This window comes from Taudactylus pleione, unplaced genomic scaffold (genome assembly GCF_031769625.1).
Source record: "Taudactylus pleione unplaced genomic scaffold, aTauple2 ptg001408l, whole genome shotgun sequence".
Classification (NCBI taxonomy): domain Eukaryota; kingdom Metazoa; phylum Chordata; class Amphibia; order Anura; family Myobatrachidae; genus Taudactylus; species Taudactylus pleione.
The window spans coordinates 3,396,301-3,421,927 of record NW_028285808.1 but is presented as its reverse complement, the minus strand read 5'-3'; the positions used below and the strand labels follow the sequence as shown (position 1 = coordinate 3,421,927).

Sequence of the window (25,627 nt, the reverse complement as noted above, 5' to 3'; positions counted from 1 at the left end):
ATTAGCACTTTGTCGGAGATTTTTGAGAAATCGTCTGCATTGTACTATTAGTACATAGCTGCAATACATAATATTATGCGGCAACAGCAGTTTCTGCATAATTTTATTTAATAATTAGCTTGATATGTACATACAGTAAGCCTCTTAGAATCTAAAAACATAATTCCCAGCAAAACAAATACAGTATGTATGTATGTAGCACAAAACAGTTATACAGTAATCACTTCTGGTCTTGCAGGAGTGAAACATTTTAAAAAATACATAAAAAAATAAAACATTCTTACCTTTCTAGTATTTTAAAGGACTTGATAACATCTTTTGAATGATAACTGAGAAAATACACCTGTAATATAGAGGCATGTGTAAGCGTTTGTTCTAGAACTTCAATTTGCATGTGAATAGAAACAGACATGCAATCATTTTTCTTGAAAATAAATTGGATGTTTCTTTACCTCTTAATTAAATTAAAACTGTATAGACGGAGATCTCTAGCGTTGGTAGTACTGCAACTCAGCAGATAGAGCTGGACGTCGCTAGTGTTTGAAGTACAGTCTACAAGGAGTACATCTGTGAACAGTCTCTGCAGTTTATTACAGTAACAAACGTTGAGTTTCTGTGACTATAAGGTCTTTGGTCCAAAGAAAGTATGAAACATGTTATCAATAAGGCAGAAATGTATCACATTGCCTCATATTGCAGTAACCTCTTTCCTCCAGATACAGTACCAATAACATTCTGTGTGTCCTGCTGCACCCCCCATATTTACACATCCACTGCGAATAACTACAGGATGTTTCAGTCATATACAGTAGTAGGGAGGGGTAATGAGAGAATCCACCAATCTATTTTAAAATATGGCTCCTATGGGGTAAAAAGATTGTCATGGCAGCTAAGTAGCTCTTTGTTATTAAGGTAAAAACTATTGAAAGCAAGAAGCATTTATTGCTCTGGGGATCCCACTCTACATGAGGATCCAGCACCTGTGTGTAGAACTGAAAGCGATAGATAGATAGATAGATAGATAGATAGATAGATAGATAGATATCACATATATAGATAGATAGATATAAATCACATAGATAGATAGATATCACATAGATAGATAGATAGATAGATAGATAGATAGATAGATAGATAGATAGATAGATAGATAGATAGATAGATAATATCACATATATGGATAGATAGATAGATAGATAGATAGATAGATAGATAGATATCACATAGATAGATAGACAGACAGACAGACAGACAGACAGATAGATAGATATCACATATATAGATAGATATAAATCACATAGATAGATAGACAGATAGATAGATAGATAGATAGATAGATAGATAGATAGATATCACATAGATAGATAGATAGATAGATAGATAGATAGATAATATCAGATAGATAGATAGATAGATAGATAGATAGATAGATAGATAGATAGATAGATAGATATCACATAGATAGATAGATAGACAGACAGACAGACAGACAGATAGATAGATAGATAGATAGATAGATAGATAGATAGATAGATAGATAGACTCCAACTGATAGAGTACCCCCTGTCACCACCGACACATTTTTGGCAAATTGCAGTTAAAGCTACTGTAGGTACACACTATAAGATTATCTGTCCAATCTGGCTGGTTGGAAAATCTTGTACTGTATGGGAGCAAATGACAATTAACCATTTGCTCCCAAACGTCAGAAAACTGACAACGAAGGTAGTACAGACAAATCTGTTAAATCCAACGGATTTAACCAATTTGTTTGAATGACCATTTTTTGTCTTGTTTTCCAGTGTTTGGGAACAAATGGTCGATTGTCATTTGCTCCCATACATTACCAGATTTTTTTTTCCATCCAGCCAGATTTAACAGAGCAGATGTACTAAGATCTGGAAATTGCTGAGTGATAAACTACCAACCAATCAGCTCCTGTCATTTTGCAAACACAGCCTGTAACATGACAGTTAGGAGCTTTCCAGAGCTTAGTACATCTCTCCTCCTAATCTTATAGTGTGCATCTATCTTAAGTTTTATAGGTCAGCCATTAATCCACACGTGAAATACATATGTTGTATGACTTCTTTGTAATTAATTCAGATACATGACACATGTCTGCAAAGCAGTGCCAGATTAATGTCCACATGGGCCTGGAGCTGAAATTCATGAAGGGCCTATTGTGTGTCGCTGTTGGGGATGTGACAAGTGCAGTAGCAGTGTGACTGGTGATGTAGGCTCGTGACCAGTGTTGTGTAGGTGATGTTTACATAGGGGTGTGCCCTGTGCTGTGGGTGTGTTTAGTACCATGGAAGGTGTTGCTGGCGCCTACCTTCAACCTGGAAATCCGCCAGTCTCTGTCCTTCCCTTAAAACACCACCCTCAAAATATATATGAGCGTGAAAATATGGATGGCACTCGGAGTCTCCACAGCAGAAATAATGCACCAACGCAGTCTAAAATAAATCCAACGTTTCAGGGGAATTTGGGCTTAATTCAGAGGCGGCCGTACGGTCTACGACCGCACGACTGCCTCGATGTTTGTCCAGTGCGCATGCGCACGAGGGAGCCGGCTCCCTTGTGCGCATGCGTGAGACCCGCTACGACCGACAGCGCCGGTCGTAGCGGGTCTCTTTCCAAAGGGGGCGAGCTGTCGATGTTGATTGACAGCTCGCCCCGTTTGGAAGGCGGGCCGGGGGGGTGGCAGCCCAAACTGAGGCGTTCCCATGGGAACGCCTACCGTTTGGAGGAGGCCCCACTGACATCACTAGTGATGTCAGTGGAGAGCTTCCGGCTCTGACAGAGCCAGAAGCTCTCCGGGGCTTACGACAAGTGAGACCCTACCCTAGGGTCTCGTCGTAAGCCCCGATGGTCTACGACCATCGCGACCATCACCCGAGCGGTCGTTAGAGCTGTGGGTGTTAACCCACAGCCTAACGACCTAAACAGAGGCGGGCGGTCAGGATGCAAGCGGCCGCCCAGTTTCTGAGCGACCGCTTGCATCCTCCGACCGCCTCTGAATGAGGCCCTTAGCCCTTTTATCAAGACATAACAACATATAGAATACAAACAACAGATATATATATACCTGAGTGATACACCCAACATGCACAAAATGATCCACACAGTCCCGGCTGAGACCCAATGATGTCATTGGCGTGCAAGACGCCGGCAGTTTCGGGATCTCTCTGGGGGCAGCTCCTTATACATTATCTCGCTGACATTTGTTATGTTACAGGCTCACATTGTCAGACAGCGTCCTCATCACCATGGTTATGCTCATGTCACTAGACCACACCCCCAGAGAGATCCAGACCACAGGCGCCTTACACGCCAATGACATCCTCGGGTCTCAGTCGGGACTGCGTGGATCATTTTGTGCACGTCAGGTGTATCACTCAGGTATATATATCTGTTTGTATTCTATGTATTGTTATGTCTTGATAAAAGGGCTAATTCCCCTGAAACGTTGTCTTTATATTAGACTGCGTTGGTGCATTATTTCTGCTGTGGAGACTCCGAGTGCCATCCATATTTTCACTCTCATATATCTATCTATGGGAAAGGCACCGGAGCAGGCTGCCTATTTTTCATCTTTTGAGTGCCGGATAGATATATATATGTATATATATATATATACTGTATATATATATATATAACTGTGGCAGGTGGCACTCAGGACGCCTAGTAATAATGACGCAAACGCCGCAATGGCTAGAAATCGACATTTCAATGCTCACAGCATTTTATTCTGAAGAAAATGCTGTGAGCATTGAAACGTTGATTTCTAGCCATTGCTGCGTTTGCATCATTATTACTAGGTGTCCTGAGTGCCACCTGCCACAGTTATATTGATTTTATCATCCTTGCCTGGGGGGTAAATAGGAGGGCACCGGATGCAAGATTTGCAGTTCAGCAGCGGAGTGCAGTGATATATGTATTTAATATATATATATATATATATATAAACGATTGTCATAGACAAGGGCACTCTCCATAAGAAAATCGTTGTTTATTAAGGCTATGTATAGCCGTGATACAAAAGAATGTGCACACTAGCGTCTCATGGAAGCAGGCGTTTTAGGTGTACTGAGCAGTTGCAGGTTCCTTCTTTGTTCCTTGTTGATACTATTGTGATTGATGTCTCAATAATCTTTTGAATCATGTATGATGTATTGTCCTGAGGAAGGTCCGTCAGGGACCGAAACGTTGACGACAATTATTTAGACTCATATTTTGGAAGATTGACATTCTTTTGTATCACGGCTATACATAGCCTTAATACACAACAATTTTCTTATGGAGAGTGCCCTTGTCTATGACAATCGTTTTTCTATTTTTGGATCCTAAAAAATCCTTGTGGCACCCCTTTGTTGACTTGCTAAGAGTGGTGTGAGTGCAAGTCCTCTGCATCTATATATATATATATATATATATATATATATATACACAAAGCAATAGCGGTGGCAGCGGCACTCCCCCAATAAAAGATACTGCAATCAGGTTACAAAGAACCTTTTACATTTACTTTTGAAGTAAACATAAAAGGCTCTTTGTAACGATTGTAGTATCTTTTATTGGGGGAGTGCCGCTGCCACCGCTATTGCTTTGTACCTGTCATTTGCGGAGGGCACCCATCATAACAGGAAAGTGGAAGAGTGCCAAGCCAGTGCTGCATATATATATATATATATATATATATATATACACACACATATATACATGTATACATACACACATACATATACTTAGACAAATATACACACACACACATATATACATGTGTATATATACACACATATATATATATACACACACACATATATACATGTATATACACACATACATATACTTAGACAAATATATATATATATATACACATACATAAATACTCAGGGGCCACACTGACCTCTGGGAAGTTAATCTGGACCTGCTGGGCTGCCTTCCCTCCTGATTCCTGAGCAAAGCGACAGGATGGTGAACACTGGTCACGTCTTTAGAGCACAGCAGGACGGTCAGGGGGCGGAGCTTCGAATGTGGCAGAGCGGAGCTTCTGATGTGGGCGGGGCTTCGGTCGGCCGGTCCACCCGCCGAGGGGAAGGGAGGGGAGGTGGCCAAAGGGGTTGAATGGGCTAAGCTTAGGAGAGCTTTTACTACAAGTGGCTGTGGGAGGGTGAGGGAGCGCTGGGCTGGTGATGACAGAAAAAAAGTATTTTTCCTGTCTGCACTGCAGCCTGTGTATGCTGTGGGCCTATTTTCAATGGGAGGCCTGGAGCTGTAGCTCCACCCGCCCCATTGTTAATCCGGCCCTGCTGCAAAGTAAGAACTCTGACCAAGAAAAGACCTCTGAGAGGTGAAGGTATAATGCAAACAAGCATTGTGCAGGGTAAAGAGAGATCTGGGTGTCTCCCCAGAGTTTCTGGTCTCTAAAACAGGGCTCAGTAAGTTTAGACTGTTCCACAATCTGCCATTCCCAAAGAACAACTGGGTGAATGATGGTATTAGTGTGCAGATATTCTTGCTGCTGTAAGCCTTATATGAAGAAACTTTTAGTGAATTAGGCATCTGGGACAAGGGGAATTTCTGTTTTTTAGATCTGCTAGATATATTAATATTAAAAGAAAGTTGTGTCTGTCTGTTTGTTCCAAGTTAGCGCATAAACTACTGAACCAAAAACTGACTCATTTTGTGGAAACTCCTACAAATAACCTGCACTTTGTTTCATCTCGATCCGTCAAGTTAAAGTTGAGCAAATTACAAACTGTATTGACATCATCAATGTAAGAGATAGGAGTGACACCATGCATGCGGCTGCTAAGGGATGGTGGGAGAAAAGGTGCTTTGGGCCCACGTTCACTTGAATAGGAAAGGCTACATAGCAGTCTGTGCACAGGGCACACAGTGACATTGGTGTGAGTGGTGGGTGAATAGGATAGGCTACATAGCAGTCTGTGCACAGGGCACACAGTGACATTGGTGTGAGTGTTGGGTGAATAGGATAGGCTACATAGCAGTCTGTGCACAGGGCACACAGTGACATTGGTGTGAGTGGTGGGTGAATAGGAGAGGCTACATAGCAGTCTGTGCACAGGGCACACAGTGACATTGGTGTGAGTGGTGGGTGAATAGGATAGGCTACATAGCAGTCTGTGCACAGGGCACACAGTGACATTGGTGTGAGTGGTGGGTGAATAGGATAGGCTACATAGCAGTCTGTGCACAGGGCACACAGTGACATTGGTGTGAGTGGTGGGTGAATAGGATAGGCTACATAGCAGTCTGTGCACAGGGCACGCAGTGACATAGGTGTGACCGGTGGGTGAATAGGATAGGCTACATAGCAGTCTGTGCACAGGGCACACAGTGACATTGGTGTGAGTGGTGGGTGAATAGGATAGGCTACATAGCAGTCTGTGCACAGGGCACACAGTGACATTGGTGTGAGTGGTGGGTGAATAGGATAGGCTACATAGCAGTCTGTGCACAGGGCACACAGTGACATTGGTGTGAGTGGTGGGTGAATAGGATAGGCTACATAGCAGTCTGTGCACAGGGCACACAGTGACATTGGTGTGAGTGGTGGGTGAATAGGATAGGCTACATAGCAGTTTGTGCACAGGGCACACAGTGACATTGGTGTGAGTGGTGGGTGAATAGGATAGGCTACATAGCAGTCTGTGCACAGGGCACACAGTGACATTGGTGTGAGTGGTGGGTGAATAGGATAGGCTACATAGCAGTCTGTGCACAGGGCACACAGTGACATTGGTGTGAGTGGTGGGTGAATAGGATAGGCTACATAGCAGTCTGTGCACAGGGCACACAGTGACATTGGTGTGAGTGGTGGGTGAATAGGATAGGCTACATAGCAGTCTGTGCACAGGGCACACAGTGACATTGGTGTGAGTGGTGGGTGAATAGGATAGGCTACATAGCAGCCTGTGCACAGGGCACACAGTGACATTGGTGTGAGTGGTGGGTGAATAGGATAGGCTACATAGCAGCCTGTGCACAGGGCACACAGTGACATTGGTGTGAGTGGTGGGTGAATAGGATAGGCTACATAGCAGTCTGTGCACAGGGCACACAGTGACATTGGTGTGAGAGATGGGTGAATAGGATAGGCTACATAGCAGTCTGTGCACAGGTCACACAGTGACATTGGTGTGAGTAGTAGGTGAATAGGATAGGCTACATAGCAGCCTGTGCACAGGGCACACAGTGACATTGGTGCGAGTGCTGGGTGAATAGAATAGGCTACATAGCAGCCTGTGCACAGGGCACACAGTGACATTGGTGCGAGTGCTGGGTGAATAGAATAGGCTACATAGCAGTCTGTGCACAGGGCACACAGTGACATTGGTGTGAGTGGTGGGTGAAGGTGTATAGTGCTGCTGGTCACATGGGCTGCTCCCGCAATAGGGCTCCTATACAAAGCAATACAACTAGAACACCTCAAATAAAAATATGTCAGAAGTGATTTCACCATGGTTGAAGCCACAGGCAACAGCTAGTATGTGTGTATATATACACATATATATATATATATATATATATATACATACATTTGTCCATCGTATTCCTTCCTTTGCAACGGCTTAGCGTTACACCTCTTTGCTGCGGGCATCTTCCCGTTGCAGAGCTGAATCTAATAATAGAGCAGGCATTGAAAGGGGCATAACATCATTGTTAGGCCAATCTACTGTAATTATGTTTCAAGGGAAATACAATCACATATAAAAGATCTCTTTTGTCAGCGAAGTATCTTTCACAAAACCAGCCCGCCCTACACTCCCAGCACAATGTAACATGTTACTTTTATAGGTGTTCAAAGAATCCATTTATTTGTCTAACGCTACTGACGTAGATATGTTAGGTCTGATATGGGAGAAATTACATTTCATTGTCCATAATGTCAGCCTGTCTGGGACCTCTGTGCTGTCAGCTATACCTTTGCATGTGTTACTTGGACCTAAGTGACTTTAACCTATTCAGGGCCATATTCAATTAGGTGCGAAAAGTCCCGTACTTTTCGCATGCTGGACTTTTCGCCAACATCGCTGGTTTTCAATGCGAAAGAGTATCGCGCTCGTCCCCGCTTATCCCTGTATTCAATTAGAAATCAGCAAAAACGGGACCCGGCGAAACTCTAACATGCGAAAAAGTACTGTCAGATTTGGAGAAATCAGCCTGACACCCCCCAAAAGATGCACTGACATTGGGAATCACTATAGATACTCCCCGAATAGCCCTGCTGAAAGTATTTCGGGTACTTAAATGCTCTCAATAGCTGCTATTTAGTGTCTTTGCATAAGTGGTGAAGAACAGCATTTAGCAGGTTTTTTTGTGAGAATAGTCCCAGCAAATTTGGGGTACATAAAAATGGGTGCTAGACTATTTTAAAGTTGCTAAAGTGAAGTTTTAATAAACTTTAAAAATCCACCTGCCGCAACCACCTTAAAAACACCTGGGGTATACTTGGGGACCCCCCTGGAGTCTATTTCGCTAGTTTTTAAATTTGTCCCCCAACTTTGGACTTTTTCGCCCCCAAAATTAAAGTACTTTTTTGGGGTTGATTTAAAGTGTTTTGTTTTTTTCTATGCAGTTTACCTTTGGGGGATTGTCCCAAGGGTGCAGGGGGGTTTACCAAAGTTTGCACCACAAAACCCCAATTCTGCACTTTTTTCCGACACCTATTCATAGGCGAAAGTTTTTCGCCGGTTCCATTGAGAAAATTCACCAGAATTGAATATGGAGGAAACTTTTCGCATGGCGAAATGACATCACTCGCGAAACGTTATCTCCGAAAACGGCTTTTCGCACCTAATTGAATACGGCCCTCAGTGCTATCGTGCTTTTCAATTCAGGGCTAAAGTTGTCCACAGGCGCAGCATTACGGATGGACAGTCTGTATGTGTGTGGGCTGTAAACAAGGCACAATCTCAATAATATAAGATCAGGATCATTCTGGTATAGCTGGGAATGTTGGACAATCCGTCATGACCCCAATCTGCTATTGTGCAACAGCACGAATCTGGACACATCCTGCAGGATCTGATTAACAGTCTGAAGATTTAGAGGCTGATTCAGTGCAGCGCACAATTCAGCCACATCTGCGACCTCACTGGGTGCTCGGAACAGATGTGTCCACATACATCTACAGTATTCTCCATACGCTACAAGTCGCGTTACACACAACTCGTGAGCGCCATGTGACACGGTAGCTGTGAGAGTCTCTATTGTGCGACTTTTTCATTTCAAATGCCTTATTCGCACAGCGATGCGGACAGGATGCACAAGCAGCTCCTGCTGATTAAAAGTTTATGCTGCATGCCTATATTCTGTGTGCGACTGTGGGTGTATCTGCATGCGGCAGGGTCAGCGGCTGTGACCTAGAAAAAGTCGCACAAAAAGACGCTCGGTGCTACAGAGTCACACCACGGCATGGCACGACAAGAAGGGCTATTTAACATGCAAGGAGCCTAGATGTATGAGGACACATCTGTAAGTGTGATCTTCGCCTGTATTGAGAGTTGGCCACCTTACCCTCCTACATCTGTTTGTGTAAGTAGCCGTCACCACAATCAGCAAGTATTTGCCCCAACCCTAGCCTTGGTGTTAAGCTGGGTACACACGTAAAGATTTGCTGTCCAACCATTCAACTAGTTGATTGGTTGGAATGAAAATCTGGTAAGGTATGACAGCTAATGACAATCGGCAATTTGCTCCCAAACGCCGGAAAATTTACAAAAACTGTTGTTTGAACAAATTGTTTAGATCAAACATTTAACAAACTTGTCTGACGACCATTTTCATCTGTTTTCTGGCAATTAGGAGCAAATTGCTGATCATCAGTTACTCCCATACGTTACCAGATTTTCATTCCAACCAATCAACTAGTTGGATAGTTGGACAGAAAATCTTTACGTGTACCCAGACCTGGAATCAGCAAGATCTCTGCATATGCTCACCTCTGAAGAGCCCGTAATTCCGTCTACATGCTCACGATATGCCCATGGAAAACTTATCCTACATGCGTTGCACCCAGCAGGGCTGCCATCAGAAATCTGGGGCCCGGTACTAACAAAATAGGCAGGGCCCCCCCCCTGGGTATAGGGCAGAGTTGGTGGGAGTTGTGGATAATGTGGGTGGAGCTATATCAGGGGTGTTGCCTAATTGGTGCATAAACCAGGGATGGCTAGGCATGGTGGTGGGGGGTGGCACAGGGCAGGGAAGACTGGACTGGGGTGGCAAAGGGCAGAGAAGGTTGGTTGGACTAGGAAGGGGCAAAGGGCAGTAGGGGAGGGGCAGAGAAGACAGGCAGGCTGGCTGGACATGGGGGGGCCAAGGGAAGGCTGGCTGGACTGGGGCAGGGAAGACAGACTGGCTGGCTGGACTATGAGGGGGGACGCAGGGAAGACTGACTGGACTGAGGGAGTGGCAAGGCAGGGAAGGCAGACTGGCTGGACTTGGGGGGCGGCGTAGGGAAGGTTGGCTGGACTGGGGAGGGCAGGGAAGGCAGGCTGGCTGAACTGGGGGGAACAGTGCAGGGAAGCCTGGCTGGACAAGAGCGGGGGGGGGGGGCACAGGGCAGGGTCAGCATACCTGCTTACCTGTTCTCCTGTCCTGAGAGAAGGGGGCCCGGCTGGCAGCGGCAAGGAATGCACCGGGCGGCAGGCAGGGAGAAGGAAAGATCAACAGCACTGTGGCATTCGACTATGGATTCGATTGGCTGATCAGGAGCTGCTGTCCCTCATTGGCTGCCGTTCCGTCAGCCAATCACAGCTCACGGAATGGCAGCCAATCAGGATCGGCCGCTCCTGATTGGCTGATCAGGAGCTGCTGCTCCTGATTGGCTGCCGTTCCGCGAACCAATCACAGCTCACGGCCGGCTCCAGTCAATAGTTGAAATGTCACAGCGCTGATGATCTTTCTCCCTGCCTGCCACTGCCCGGTGCATTCCTTGTCGCTGTCAGCCGGGCCCCCTCTCTCTCCGGGCCCGGGACTAGAGTCCCGGCAGTCCCCCCCTGATGGCGGCCCTGGCACCCAGCAACACCCACTGAGCTGCAACTGGTCACTGAATTACCAATAGTTGCTCAAATTTGCATACGCATGGCGCCAACACATGCGCAGTTGCTAAAAATCTTTTTGTGGAACCGTTGAGGCAATAATATGCAGATGCTAGTATCAGCCTCCCCCTTGTGTACTAGCATGTGCCGGAATGTGCAAGCCCTGAGACGCCCACTTTCAGTGCATGCTGCAACACTGCCGTTAGTCCTGAACAATCTACTATGGCAGGTGCAGTGTCTCTGTCTGAACAGCGGCAACTCTCGCTGACCCACCTGCTACACTCCCATAACTCGCAAATGTGACCATTTTTTTTGCGTTCACTTCAGGCCACCTCCCAGTCACCACCCAGGAACGCCCATGGTTTTACCCCATTCTGTGTATCATTTTATAGAATGCAATAGAGAAATTCTAGCTAGAATCTGATTGGTTGCTATGGGCAACACCACCACTTGTCTGTTTTAGAAGCTTTAGTAAATTTGCCTGTGCATGGACAATATAAGCCTATAAATGTAAGCAGGAATGGGGCACGTAGGATGCAAACTTTTATATTGTATATGTATTCATACAGATTTATGGTTTTAGCCATCATGTACAGACAACATAAAGTGATCTATCACCCCCAGTGTATGAATAGGGCATATTGTAATTCTTTTACAATAAATATTCCATGACACATGGGCATGTCATTCATTGTGAGATTTGTCCTTTGTCCTGTAAAGCTAAATTTAAATGCATTCTTTAGCTATACACTGCCATAAGCACTGCCCAGGTGGGGTGAGGTGTAATGGGAAAACAGGTGAAACCCTTACATAGCAGAACTAAGCAATAACTGATGGTATGGGAGCAATAACTGCCGGTATGGGAGCAATAACTGCCGGTATGAGAGCAATAACTGCCGTTATGGAAGCAATAACTGCCGGTATGGGAGCAATAACTGCCGGTATGGGAGCAATAACTGCTGTATGGGAGCACTAACTGCTGCATGGGAGCAATAACTGCTGTATGGGAGCAATAACTGCCGGTATGGAAGCAATAACTGCCGGTATGGAAGCAATAACTGCTGGTATGGAAGCAATAACCGATGGTATGGGAGCAATAACTGCTGTATGGGAGCAATAACTGCTGGTATGGGAGCAATAACTGCCGGTATGAGAGCAATAACTGCCGTTATGGAAGCAATAACTGCCGGTATGGGAGCAATAACTGCCGGTATGGGAGCAATAACTGCTGTATGGGAGCACTAACTGCTGTATGGGAGCAATAACTGCCGGTATGTAAGCAATAACTGCCGGTATGGAAGCAATAACTGCCGGTATGGAAGCAATAACCGATGGTATGGGAGCAATAACTGCTGTATGGGAGCAATAACTGCTGGTATGGGAGCAATAACTGCTGTATGGGAGCAATAACTGCTGTATGGGAGCAATAACTGCTGTATGGGAGCAATAACTGCTGGTATGGGAGCAATAACTGCTGGTATGGGAGCAATAACTGCTGGTATGGGAGCAATAACTGCTGTATGGGAGCAATAACTGCTGGTATGGGAGCAATAACTGCTGTATGGGAGCAATAACTGACTGCCGGTATGGGAGCAATAACTGCCGGTATGGGAGCAATAACTGCTGTATGGGAGCAATAACCGCTGGTATGGGAGCAATAACCGATGGTATGGGAGCAATAACCGATGGTATGGGAGCAATAACTGCCGGTATGGGAGCAATAACTGCCGGTATGGAAGCAATAACTGCCGGTATGGAAGCAATAACTGCTGTATGGGAGCAATAACTGCTGTATGGGAGCAATAACTGCTGTATGGGAGCAATAACTGCTGTATGGGAGCAATAACTGCTGGTATGGGAGAAATAACTTCTGTATGGGAGCAATAACTGCTGGTATGGGAGCAATAACTGCTGTATGGGAGCAATAACTGCTGGTATGGGAGCAATAACTGCTGGTATGGGAGCAATAACTGCTGTATGGGAGCAATAACTGCTGTATGGGAGCAATAACTGCTGGTATGGGAGAAATAACTTCTGTATGGGAGCAATAACTGCTGGTATGGGAGCAATAACTGCTGTATGGGAGCAATAACTGCTGGTATGGGAGCAATAACTGCTGGTATGGGAGCAATAACTGCTGGTATGGGAGCAATAACTGCTGGTATGGGAGCAATAACTGCTGGTATGGGAGCAATAACTGCTGGTATGGGAGCAATAACTGCTGTATGGGAGCAATAACTGCTGGTATGGGAGCAATAACTGCTGTATGGGAGCAATAACTGCTGGTATGGGAGCAATAACTGATGGTATGGGAGCAATAACTGCTGTATGGGAGCAATAACTGACTGCTGGTATGGGAGCAATAACTGCCGGTATGGAAGCAATAACTGCCGGTATGGGAGCAATAACTGCTGTATGGGAGCAATAACTGCCGGTATGGAGCCGGTATGGAAGCAATAACTGCCGGTATGGGAGCAATAACTGCCGGTATGGGAGCAATAACTGCAGTATGGGAGCAATAACTGCCGGTATGGGAGCAATAACTGCCGGTATGGGAGCAATAACTGCCGGTATGGAAGCAATAACTGCCGGTATGGAAGCAATAACTGCCGGTATGGAAGCAATCGTATTTTACTCAACAAGAAGAGGTATTAAAATAAAAAAATTATTGCCCTAAAAAAAAAAAGGTAAATATTCAGTATTATGGGCCTTATTTAGTAGTCCGATGATCAGAATTCTACATTTATCATTTCTATGTATACTGGGAACAGCTGCAGTTTTCTAGCATTTATCATCCAAACACTAAAATATTCAGCCAAATTGCTGGCCTCCTGTAGTGTTTTTCTCCAATTTCATTCCTGCCATTCGGATTTATACCATATTGGTGCTATTTTGTCGGCAGCTTACTTGCGTTGCATTCTGTTTGTAATGAGAGACATTGCTTCCCTGGACAAACCATGTATAAGGTGGAACAAGCCTATGTTGTATGGCTAAGCATGGTGGAGCCAAATATAGATTGAAGGTGGTTTATTCTGCATAATACCATGTGTAGTTTGAAACAAACCCTCAACATACCCAAACCCCTGAGAAAATGAATTAAGATAAGGAAACAAGGGACAGACTGACACACCAATTCCATTACCCTAGCCATGCGCCTATGTGGTCTGTACAAACATGTGAAATTGTAGATACACATCTTATATACTGTTTAATTAAGCTATAACCTTTTTATTTGACTTTGTTGGATATGGTTAAAGCTGCATACACACACAACGATTTTGTTACCAACGATTTTCTGAACGATTTTCTGTCAGATAATCTGTCAGATTTTTTAACGTAAAAAGAAAGGGGGGGGGGGAGCAGGTGCACACTATAAGCACTAAGAATACAAATGATCAAAATATCTATAATAGACTGCAATAATTAACATGGTTTTAAATGTAAGGTTTCTTAGTACATGTTTGGCCAAAGATGTTTGCCCACCTACCACGTCACGGTGAACCTTATACAGGTGGGTCCCTAACATCTCTAATACTGACACACTAATTAATTTATCTAGGACTTACCTATCATAGAGCCCATTAGATGTGTGTACTACAATGCAAGGACCCATACCAGTTAAAATCACCTGGGGCAGGCAGGAAGAGTGCTAGCCCAAAGAAGGGGTCTTTTTTAAAGTGTAATGAACGATTTTTTTTGAACTACAAACAATTTTTGCATATTAACTTAATGAAAATCGTTGAGTTGACAAATCTGACTGAACTACAAACGTGAACGCGCATGAAAGATAATCGTTCATCGTTTGACTCAGAAACTGAACGATTTTTTCAAACGATTATCGTTAAACGATATAATCGTTCAAAAAATCGTTGTGTGTGTATGCAGTTTTACTCATATCCAGTACCAGGCTTATAGTTTTTGGATTTTGTACTTTGACACTTGTATAAATAGTTAGATACTGTCTTTTTCTATGTTACTGTCTTAAACATTAAGGGGCAATAGTAGTTGGTGATCTTGGTTGCTTGTTTTTAAAGCCCCCTGTAGTGTAACTGAACCCATTAAGCAATGGTCAAATGTATTTTCATTCAGAAACATTTGGAATTTGGATTGCCTGACGTCATTTCTACCAATTTGATGGAACTATACCAAGCTGTCCAACAAAATCAATATGGATAATAAAAAAATAGCATTCTGTACAATCAAAATCTGTCCCAATCTGGTGATGATCTCATCATCGGACCCAAAAATATATAAGGCTGTATTACGTTTAGGATTTACAGCTGAATGACTGGATATGTGTTATCACAACAGCACAGTGGCACAATGACTAGCATTGCTGGTTCACAGTACTATGGGAATGAGTTCAATTCCAACCAATTCAATATCTGTGCAGAGTTTGTATGTTCTCCCCATGTTTGCATGGGTTTCCTGCCCCACTCTAAATACATACTGTTTTTGACAGATAAAAAAAAATACCTTTGTGTGTATCTGTGGTAAGGAATATAGATTGTAAGCCCTACCAGGGCATGCACTGATGTGAATGAATAAATATTCTCTATAAAGTGCTACAATATGTGTGCGCTAGATAAACAACTGTTAATAAATATTTCTTCCACTAAATATTGGTCACACGTGTTGCTGTTGAACTCTGTATAGCTCTATAGAATAAAACTGTACATTTCAAGTCCTTCAGCTCTTTGATCTGAGGAGCCATCCAGGCCTGATTCCTTGTGGTCCTATCTGCTACATGGATGGTTTATGAAAAATATATTAAGAGGGGTTGTCCAATTTAAGGTTATGCACTCACTGACTGTAATACATCCATTTAGGATTCACGGATGTAGACCACCCCCAAATTGTGTTCCTCAAGTAGTTATATCCCATTGCGGTTTCACTGAGGTCTATTTAGTGTTGTTTTTCTTTTTCAATAACCGATAATGCACAGGTTCTCAAACTCGGTCCTCGGGAACCCAAACAGTGCATGTTTTCCAGGTGTCCTCACAGAATCACAAGTGAAGTAATTATCTCCAGCTGTGAATCTTTTAAAATGTGTCAGTGAGTACTGAATACACCTGTGCACCTGCTGGGTGACCTGGAAAACGTGAACTGTGTGGGGTCCTGAGGACCGAGTTTGAGAACCACTGCGCTAATGCACCAGGCATGAGCGTAACTACCATATGTACAAGGGGTGCAGCTGCTATGGGGTCCAGAGCTGAGAGGGGTCCATCTTTCTTCTCAAAGTTACGTACGTTATATACATTTTTCACCATTGGGTGGTACATAGGGGCCCTTACAAACTTTTGCTATCGGGCCTTCAAATACCTAGTTACGCCCCTGGCGCCAGGGTGTCTGTTGGTCTGTTTATGTGGTTAATTCTAATGTCTACTGATTTCCTTATGAATTATACTGGCTTAAAGTTAGTATAGACTGCAAAGTATCAGTAGAAACGTATACATGGCCCCCACTGGAGCACAACTGCCATTTAAGTAGTAAAACAGAAAATATAAAACACAACGATTGTTTTCTTGTTTCATACCTGGAAACACGTGTGAACAATATGGGTGACTGGGTAAATTCCTTCAATTACTGACATACATTGTGAGTATCCAATGTAGTAGCCTAACTTCAGAGCATGCATAGCCAATGTTGTCGCTGCGAACAGGACCATTCCCCCTAGACACAAAATAAAACAATATACGTATTCACAGTATGAAATAGAAAGCACAGAAATCAACGTCATTCCACAGTAGATTTACACTAGTCCTACAGGAATAGGAGATATACAGTACTGTAGCTAAAATCTAATTTATTACCCACCTTTAAGTGCTAAAATTGCAAAGTACCGATGATGGTAACAGGTACAAAAGGAGAATAGATTTAAAAAAAAAGGTGAGATCTATCCACCCCCCACATGTTGATCTTCCTTTCATTTATTTGTTGCAATTCTTGTGTGAGGTGATTCCCTTGATGTCTAATAAAATGTCTAATGCTGGGTGCACACACTGAACGATACAACGTTCATACAGCCGATGAACCGGGGTCGTATCTAGGGGTGTGAGACCGGTGCCACTGCACAAAGCGTAAGGGTGGCACAGGCTGGCGGGTGGCGCTACTTAGGGGGTGGTATGGGGAGGTAGTGCAGCATAGCATGGACTGAGGAGGGCGTGGTGGCGCTGTTGCATCATCATTTCCATGCCACCCGCTATACAATGCATAGATTTCCGACACTGTACAGCGGGGGGCGTGGCTACAGTGACACGTATCGTGCCGGACCACCTTCTTCACCCGGTAAGTAGGCAGCTAAGGGCCGGTGACTGCCGGTTGCAGGATACTTTTAATGTATTAAATACTTGTGGTAGATGTGAATTGACATTGAATGTCATAATAATGGCTGTATGGACAGAGGGCCTGATTCAGAGCCGCTCGTAAGCGGCCGCTCGTTCGCTCCGAGCGATGTTCGCACATCTGCGCATGCGTCGTAATGCGCATGCACCAACCAGTCAGTGCGGTCGGAAATCGTGTGCTAGCAAAATAGCGAGTGCCTGCTAATTTCAGTGACAGGATGAGGCGTTTGTGGGTGGTAACAGGGGAAGGTGCTTGAAAACGGGGAGTGGAGATCCGAACGCAGGCGTGCCAAATGGTCAAAACGGGCGTTTTAAGGGTATGCATAATTAACAAAGCAGCGTCATCGACCACGTCACTTGGTTGTCTTTTAGCCTGAACTGCTCGCATGATTGCGGTAGGAAAATGCTACCACAAGAATAGCGAGCAGTTCAGACGCATTTCGATGTACTCGATTAATCAAATAAATAGCGGAGATGACGTATGATGCGAGCGGCCAAGGGGCGTCTTTACAAAATAGCGAGCGCATGTTTCGGATGCTCGCTCAGACATAGAGGCGTCAACAGACCGCAAAGAGCGAGCGCTCAATTTAAATAGCCAGCCCCTTTGTCTGAACCAGCGAGCGCAAATAGCGTCCGGCTCTGAATCAGGCCCAGAGTTCTGTTTGAGTTTACAACAAGATAAGATTTTCTATTTGCTTCTGTGAGAACTGGCAACTTTTTTCCATAGAAAAAAAAGCCCTAATTCTACTTTAGGTTGTTTATGTAGTGGCATTTTATAGCTTTACATGTTTCCCCTGGTCACAAGAAGATTTCCAGAAGAAATAAGAGAGAGGATAAAGATAAGCCTGCATAAATAATAATATTGGTACATAACTAACTGTACTTGCCAACTCTCACTGAATGTCAGGGAGACTCCCCGAAAGAGTTGGTATCTCCCTTAGGGATAGACATCGATGGTCGATGTTTGCTGACCATCATTGTTTTTCTTACGATGGTAGTGTTTTTACCATGGCTGTTTTCCGACAACTGCACACAGTTTGCAAAACCTAAATACCTGGTTCATATAATAGGTTCCTTTTACCAACAGTAAGCATAACTTGGACAATGAAAAACATCAGCATTGTCCAATTATGTTGCGTGTGTGTGTGCTGGGTATGTCCTCAGCGTGACAATCACTGCACCTACAATGGTGGACCTACAAAGCACTGACGTCAATAAAATCTCATTGATCTATTTGCTGTCAGTGTCCAATCACTTTTGTCTACATAGTGTATCTTTATCATATCTAGCTACCTCATACTTGCCTACCCTCCCGATTTGGTCGGGAGCCTCCAGAAAATCGGGTGCCACTCCCGACCTCCCGGGAAGGCAGGCAATCACCCCGGCTGCCGCCCACCCCTCTTAACCCCCCCCCCCCGCACTTACATTAGAAACTCCAGCAACGAGGGGGGATGTTACGCGATTCACACCGAATCGCGTCATTTTGGCTCCGCCCCCTGCTTCACAATGCCGGTAATATCGGCATTGTGTAGCGGGGGCGGGGCAAAAATGACGTGATCGTGTGGCCACGCCCACAAACGTGCATCACCTGGCCGGCCCCACCTCCTCATGATGGCCACGCCCCCCTGTAATGCAGATCTGGCTGCTTTCTCCCGGAAGGGGCAGCCAGTAAGTCGGCAAGCCTGAGCTACCTGTCTCGTATCTATCTATCTATCCTTATCATATCTATCTTTCTATCCATCCTTCTCATATCTATCTATCTATCTATCCTTATCATATCTATCTATCTATCTATCTATCTATCTTTAATTAAAAGTCATTTTACAGGCAGAATGAATATTCACAAAGAATTCTGATTTGGCTGCGTTCTTCTGAGTATGACGGCAGCAAACAACATGGCTATTCCCACTGTAGGTAACCGAAGTACCATAAGTAAGAAATACATAGTTACTTACATGTCAGCCACCGAGCCCCGGCATGCATGTCCTTCTCTGTAGAGGCCCATTTCTTTCTATCATTTATAGAAATATAAAAGATCATCCACACCACTTGTATTAGCATTAAGATGATCAAAAATGTCAGTCTATCACTTTCAGTCAATCCGATAACATTCAGGTAGGTGGCGAGCATCAGGAAGAGTCCAACAACAAAAACATTTATTCCATATTGGACGCTTGCAATTTCACTAGTTTTACACGGCTTGCTTTGTACAGGTTTAGCTGGTGCGTCTGCTTCAACGATGAGGTCATCCACAAACGGGGGAGGAAAAAATGTATTATCTAGTATATAATTAGGATAAGGGTCTGTTACATACTGTGTTTCCTCAGGTATATTGCTCAGTTGTGAGTCCACAGTCTCATGATGATAATGGATTACCATGTCTGCTCTATGAGGATATTCTTTGTGTGAAATTATTCACCTTAATTAAAGACAATTCCTGTAACACACCAAATTAGGATATATTAATCTGACATATATTCAATCAAAGCTCAAAATAACTAATATGCAAATAACTACATTCATAAATCGATTTATTGCATTCATACTTGTGAAAGTATTTTATTACTGTGCCTTTCTCACCGACAGAGATTTTCACTAAAAGAAATGGTCGAGCCGGTCGCAAATTGTTTAAACTTTTTTCCATTGGTGAATGTCAGTGAACATCAACCATGAATGGCGAAACTTGAACTTGGAACACTGGTTTGGGATGTATCAATGTAAAAATTGCAGTACAACCTCTGAAAGCTTACATTTTCTGGATTTTTACAGCAATATATATGGATTCCCTATGAAACAAAAATGGTCTGCAGCATATATCTCAGATATCAGCTGCGGACCCACGGCACACCAGTCCCCATAGGATTCTATAGGGCTGCCGCCTGCGATGTGCATGTATGTAGTAAAGTGTTACTTTCCAAAGCTTGCACCCAATAGGCCAGGGGTTCCCAACCACGGTCCTCAAGGCACACTAACAGTCCAGGTTTTAAGTTTTGCCATACTTGAGCACAGGTGACTTAGGCCCTCATTCAGAGCCGTACGCTCTGAGCAGAGCGCACGCTCTGAATGAAGGCCGCCCTCCATAATTATGGAGCGTCCTCCTGGACGCTCGTATAGCTGTGGGTCACCACCCACAGCCTATATGAGCGTGCAGTTTGATGGCCGCGATGGTCTTGACCATCGCCACTGCGAGCCGGAGCCTGCGGTTGAGTTTTTCAACCGCAAGGCCCGTAGTGATTTTGGCTCTATCAGAGCCAAAATCACTCCCACTGACATCACTAGTGATGTCAGTGGGCCGGCTTCTGACGGTAGGCGTTCCCTTGGGAACGCCCCCGTCAGGGAGGCACGCCCCCGGCACGCCCACCAAAGGGGGCGTGCTGTCAATCAACATCGACAGCACGCCCCCTTTGATCAGACACAACGAGCGAAGGAAAGTCCTTCGCTCGTCGCGTCTGGCGCATGCGCACGACGGAGCTCCCGCCGTCGTGCGCATGCGAAGTGCACAACATCGACCCACTTGCGAGCGGACAGCCGCTTGCAAGTGGGTCTGAATCAGGCCCTTAATTAGTACCTCAGTTATTCTGATTGAACTATCTGTGCTTTAGCATGGATATCACTAAAACCAGGACTGTTAGTGTGCCTTGAGGACTGAGGTTGGGAATCAATGCAATAGGCAATGCCATCTACAGATGGCGTAGCCTATAGAATCCTATAGGCTCCATTTTGCAAAAGATCCCAGAGAAGGATCTGCAATAGAGACTCCTGGGTCTTAAGCTTATATACAGTATCGTTCATTTGTTCGATGAATGATATACTTTATTACGAGTGCATCGCTGGGTGTGTATACCCAATATGTCTGTGAATTATGTGGTTCCTGCAGCAAAGCCGATGCCAATATATATTGCAAATATATCGGCACATGTGACTGTGTGTACAGACGACCTACTGCCCTCCTGTAGAAGGGCTGCAGGGACCGCCAACACTGATATCACAACTAGGCGGGCAAATTTAAATGCCTGCCCAGCAGTGTTGCCAATCCAGACATATTGAGCAGTCGATTAGTAAGTGTGTATAGCTTACAAATCGGCCGCTTGGATGGTGGATCCATTGTTTAAGTGAGTATCCAGGATCGTACCCAGATGTCTTCTAATCTCCAGAGCAGCTCTAATTGGAGTTGTCACATACGGTATGTATTCCTGCATAACAGCGATAAAAAATGCTATTATGCAGGTACATAGGGACGGGACGCATCCAAATATTTTTTGCAAAAACTGTATACATCCTGCCCACTTTCATGTTTGCTGTTTAAATTTTAAATAAAAAATTTACTTTTTTTTATCACTGAAATATATTATTTGAAGGGTTTAATAATAGAAATATTTAAAAATACATTTAATTTTAACATAAAGGAACAGTGGAGCTCTTCAGACCCTCTCGCTAGATGCGTACGCTCACTCGATGCATATGCAAATTCAGCGCAGGCCCAGCAAGGCAGGCGATCGCACGGCAAGGCATTAGCACACCCACTATGTCTTGGCGTGAGATTACTATGTGTATGCAGACGCCCACCAGCCATTCATAAGACGCCCACTTGCGCACGTCATCTCCTGGAAGTGCTTGAAACCATTGGTACATCGAGCACCATCGGATGCGATCGCAGTGCTTAAGGTTGGCCATACCCTGCAGCAAGCACTGCGATGACTTCAGTGTGTATTTCAACCAGGTGACATGTACAATGATGCTGCCTGTTAATTATGCACGCCTCTGTAACGGTGTTGGGACACTCAGACACACCTGCGTTCGCACCTCCACTCCCCCGTTTCTAGGGGCCTTCCCCTGTCACACCCCACATACGGCTTGACCTTTCACTCATTCAGCTGGGCTGTCTATGCTGGGCGAGCGTACGCTTCCCGATCTCTCGCTGTGGTTCGCGCATGCGCATTGTGAAGCATACGCATGCGCAGATTGCAACTATCGGTCAGCTACGAGCGTTGGCATCATAGTGAGAGGGTCTGAATGAGCTCCAGTGAACATAAGCTGCACATTTCAAATTGCAACACCGTACCAGAGCTGCTTGAAGATTGTACAGAAAATATGTTCTTTGCCGTCAGTTATTTTACCCATAAAAAAAACTAAGTAGAGGTCAATAAAAATCAGACCCTCTCCTAACACTAAATATAATACACAAAGTGGCAAATGAAGAATTCTATGAGCGTCGGCCTCAATGAATTCCCGATAGCGTGCGCAAAACTAAAAAAAACAATTTTTGCCCATACTGTATGCAGAGTTGTGCGCATCTTTGCAGCCACAGCATTACCTATCCATGCACTTGGTTTCATTGCTGTCATCATTATCCTTGCTTATTTGCACCATCGCTATCCTTGGTGCTAAAGATGCACCTGAACACATGCATATTTATGTTTACACACACAACTGCACATAGCCCGCTGCCGACACATCCTCACTGCAATTTGCCTGAGTGCAAACGCCCCATTATAACCCGATTATGCCCCTTCAGTTATTATTATTACATTTTATTTATACGGCACCACAAGTGGTCCGTAGCGCCGTACATACAGTAAAGTGTACACAGAACATTACATTACAATACAGTAACCAAAATATAAACAGTACACAAGTAACAAATAGCAACACAATTCTCCATACACAATACAGCTCTGAAGGTGAAAGCTGTCATAGAAGTGCTAGAGAAGAAGGCTGTGAGACAGTGGGGAGGAGGACCCTGCTCCTAGGAGCTTACAATCTATGGATGGATGGTTCTGGGTGGAGTTATACTTTGGAAATTCTGCAAGGACATATACGCTACTCACTGCTATGTGATCAGTGATAGTTTCTCCTGTGGGACTGTGATTCTCAAGCTATTTCGTGGAATTGTTCTGGGACGTTATACACTGCTGAGACTGGCCCAATCTGGACTGCTACCTGTTTATTGCCTGTTCACTGTAATAACCGCTTGTCCGTACTTTTTATCTGTTGCTGTGTGCTGTGGAAAAATAAACCATCACTTTGGTTTCATCTGCTCGGTGTCTGGGTGGTTGAGAGAACCCCGTATCCTCACATCCTCACACAGTTGCGGTACGGCTGAGTTGTGTACTACTCTGCATCGCCAGTAGGTGCTTACAGTCAACTCCGGAATGTGCGCAGTGTAAAAACGAGCAAAACACATTTGACAAAATAACTGGCATTCAACTTTTTCATCGGCCCCAAAAATGTTAAAGAAATAGTTTTTGAGACAGTGCAGATTTCTGCCATTATCTGTCTATTCCGCAGGTTCTCAAGCTCGGTCCTCAGGACCCAAGACAGTGCATGTTTTGCACATAATTACTGGTGAAATAGTGAGCTGCACCTGTAGATCTTTTAAAATGTGTCAGTGAGTAATGAATACACCTGTGCACCTACTGGGTGACCTGCAAAAAGTGAACTGTGTGGGGTCCCGAGGACCGAGTTTGAGAACCACTGGTCTACTCTATTACTATACTTATATAAAGTTAATTCTGTGTGTATATTCCGTTCTGGACATCCAAATCCAAAATATTAGTGCGCCAGTAAAATCTTAGTATCAGCACATTTTATAAAGTCAGCAAAAAAAAAAAGAGGTCCGTCATCCTGAATGGCAAGTACACAGTCAGTAATAATCACAATCCGTCAATAATATATACACTGTACTATTAGGTAATAACAACAAAGCACAGCACAATACAAGACGCACCATTAATCTTACCGAGAATAAATACTGTAGAATTTCTCACAAAAAATCCTGATGAAGTAGATCTGGTTTAAGTCTCCTGTGTAACTGCAAATCAGGATCCCTGTTAAATAGTTTTGCTAGACGTCAGCAGCGAAGCTTTTACCATTCACCATGCGAGGAAGCTGTTGTGAGAGAAAATATATACCAATCTAATTACAGCATCCCAAATCCTTCCTTAAATGACTGTTTTGTGAATAATACACTTGCAAGATAAAATGAAATGCTTCAGCATTTGCTTAGGAAGCTGACGGGTGGAGCAGAGGCGTAAAACAAATATATCTTCCTGATAGGAATCTATTGATGGCTTAACAATAGTACATGTCGTATGGATATTCAGCACCTGAAATCAACAGCTATACAATTTAGTAAGAAAAATAAATAATTTCATTGGTGGATTATTAAAAGGAATATTTTGCATTGCAGCCCGGTGCCTAGAGACATCTCTGCAAACCAGCCGGTTGCCTAAGCCTGCTGCATGGGGTACCTAGCTGGCCAGGCCAGCTATTGCGTGCAAGATTATGTTGTGGCAGCCCATTAGAGAGAAAGCAGAGACAGGCCCTAGTGACTGCATCAGGGAGTCAGTTGGATTTAGTTACTATGATTGTCAGAGTATGGTCGTTTAATCCTGCACGTTTCTAGCAGGATTATCTGCCTGACGAGTCTTTACCTGCTGCTGTGTGATCCAGGTGATGTAGGATGTGACAGTGGCACAGCGAAGTGCAGGTGTAGAAGTTTATAGCTGCTGGATGTATTGTACAGCTCGTGAACCGCCCAGGAAACAAGATAGGCTAAAACTACAATTGGATCATTACAAGTAAAAGGACATATACACAACTGCTATTTTAAATCTTATCGAGGACCACAGGGTGCTAGAGAGTCTCTGCATACAAGTCAGAAAATACTCATACATTGGGGTTTATTCAGCATTGATTTTTTTTACATAAAAAATACGGAAACTATGATTTCTGTATTTTGTTATGTAAATCCCATATTCATCAATGGGTTAATGGAGAAGACAACGCAATTATCTTATCCACTAATTCCCATCTCGCTGAGTACCGCACTGTAGGGATCTGGCCATTGACCTCTACAGTGCTTTAACGCTTTTTGCTATTCAGCAAAGCAAAAAGTGTTAAATCACTCAATAAATATTTAATTTATATAACACCATCTCAGAATGGCGTTTATTATCATTCTCACTTGTAGCTTCCTCTTATTTCCTCCCCAGCATCTCCTGGCCTCTCCTATCTCTTCCCTGGCCCCTTCGCATGAGGCAATTCCCCTTTTTTGGGTGCATCATGTCCCTTTGAAAAATGAGGAGGGGCGCCAATGCTCTTTCTGTCACAGGGCACCAAAAAGTCTAGCTATGGCTCTGAGAATAATATTCACTTCACTCTGACAGATCCTTGGACAAACACTACAACTCAATGAGATGTATTTTTATC

The 25,627-nt window shown here is 44.1% G+C and overlaps 1 protein-coding gene across 1 annotated transcript in view; it reads right to left on the bottom strand.

Annotated features, from left to right (window-relative positions):
- Positions 1-24,880, bottom strand: part of LOC148442733 (proton channel OTOP1-like) — a 116,107-nt gene extending 91,227 nt beyond the window's left edge. The window contains exons 1-5 of the mRNA XM_088463555.1: positions 24,850-24,880; positions 24,156-24,304; positions 19,372-19,853; positions 16,609-16,745; positions 285-343 (exon numbers count right to left, since the gene is read on the bottom strand). Of these exons, the coding sequence (XP_088319681.1) occupies positions 285-343; positions 16,609-16,745; positions 19,372-19,795 (620 nt within the window). The 5' untranslated portion in view covers positions 19,796-19,853; positions 24,156-24,304; positions 24,850-24,880. The remainder of the gene's footprint in view (positions 1-284; positions 344-16,608; positions 16,746-19,371; positions 19,854-24,155; positions 24,305-24,849) is intronic.
- Positions 24,881-25,627: the final 747 nt, after the last annotated feature.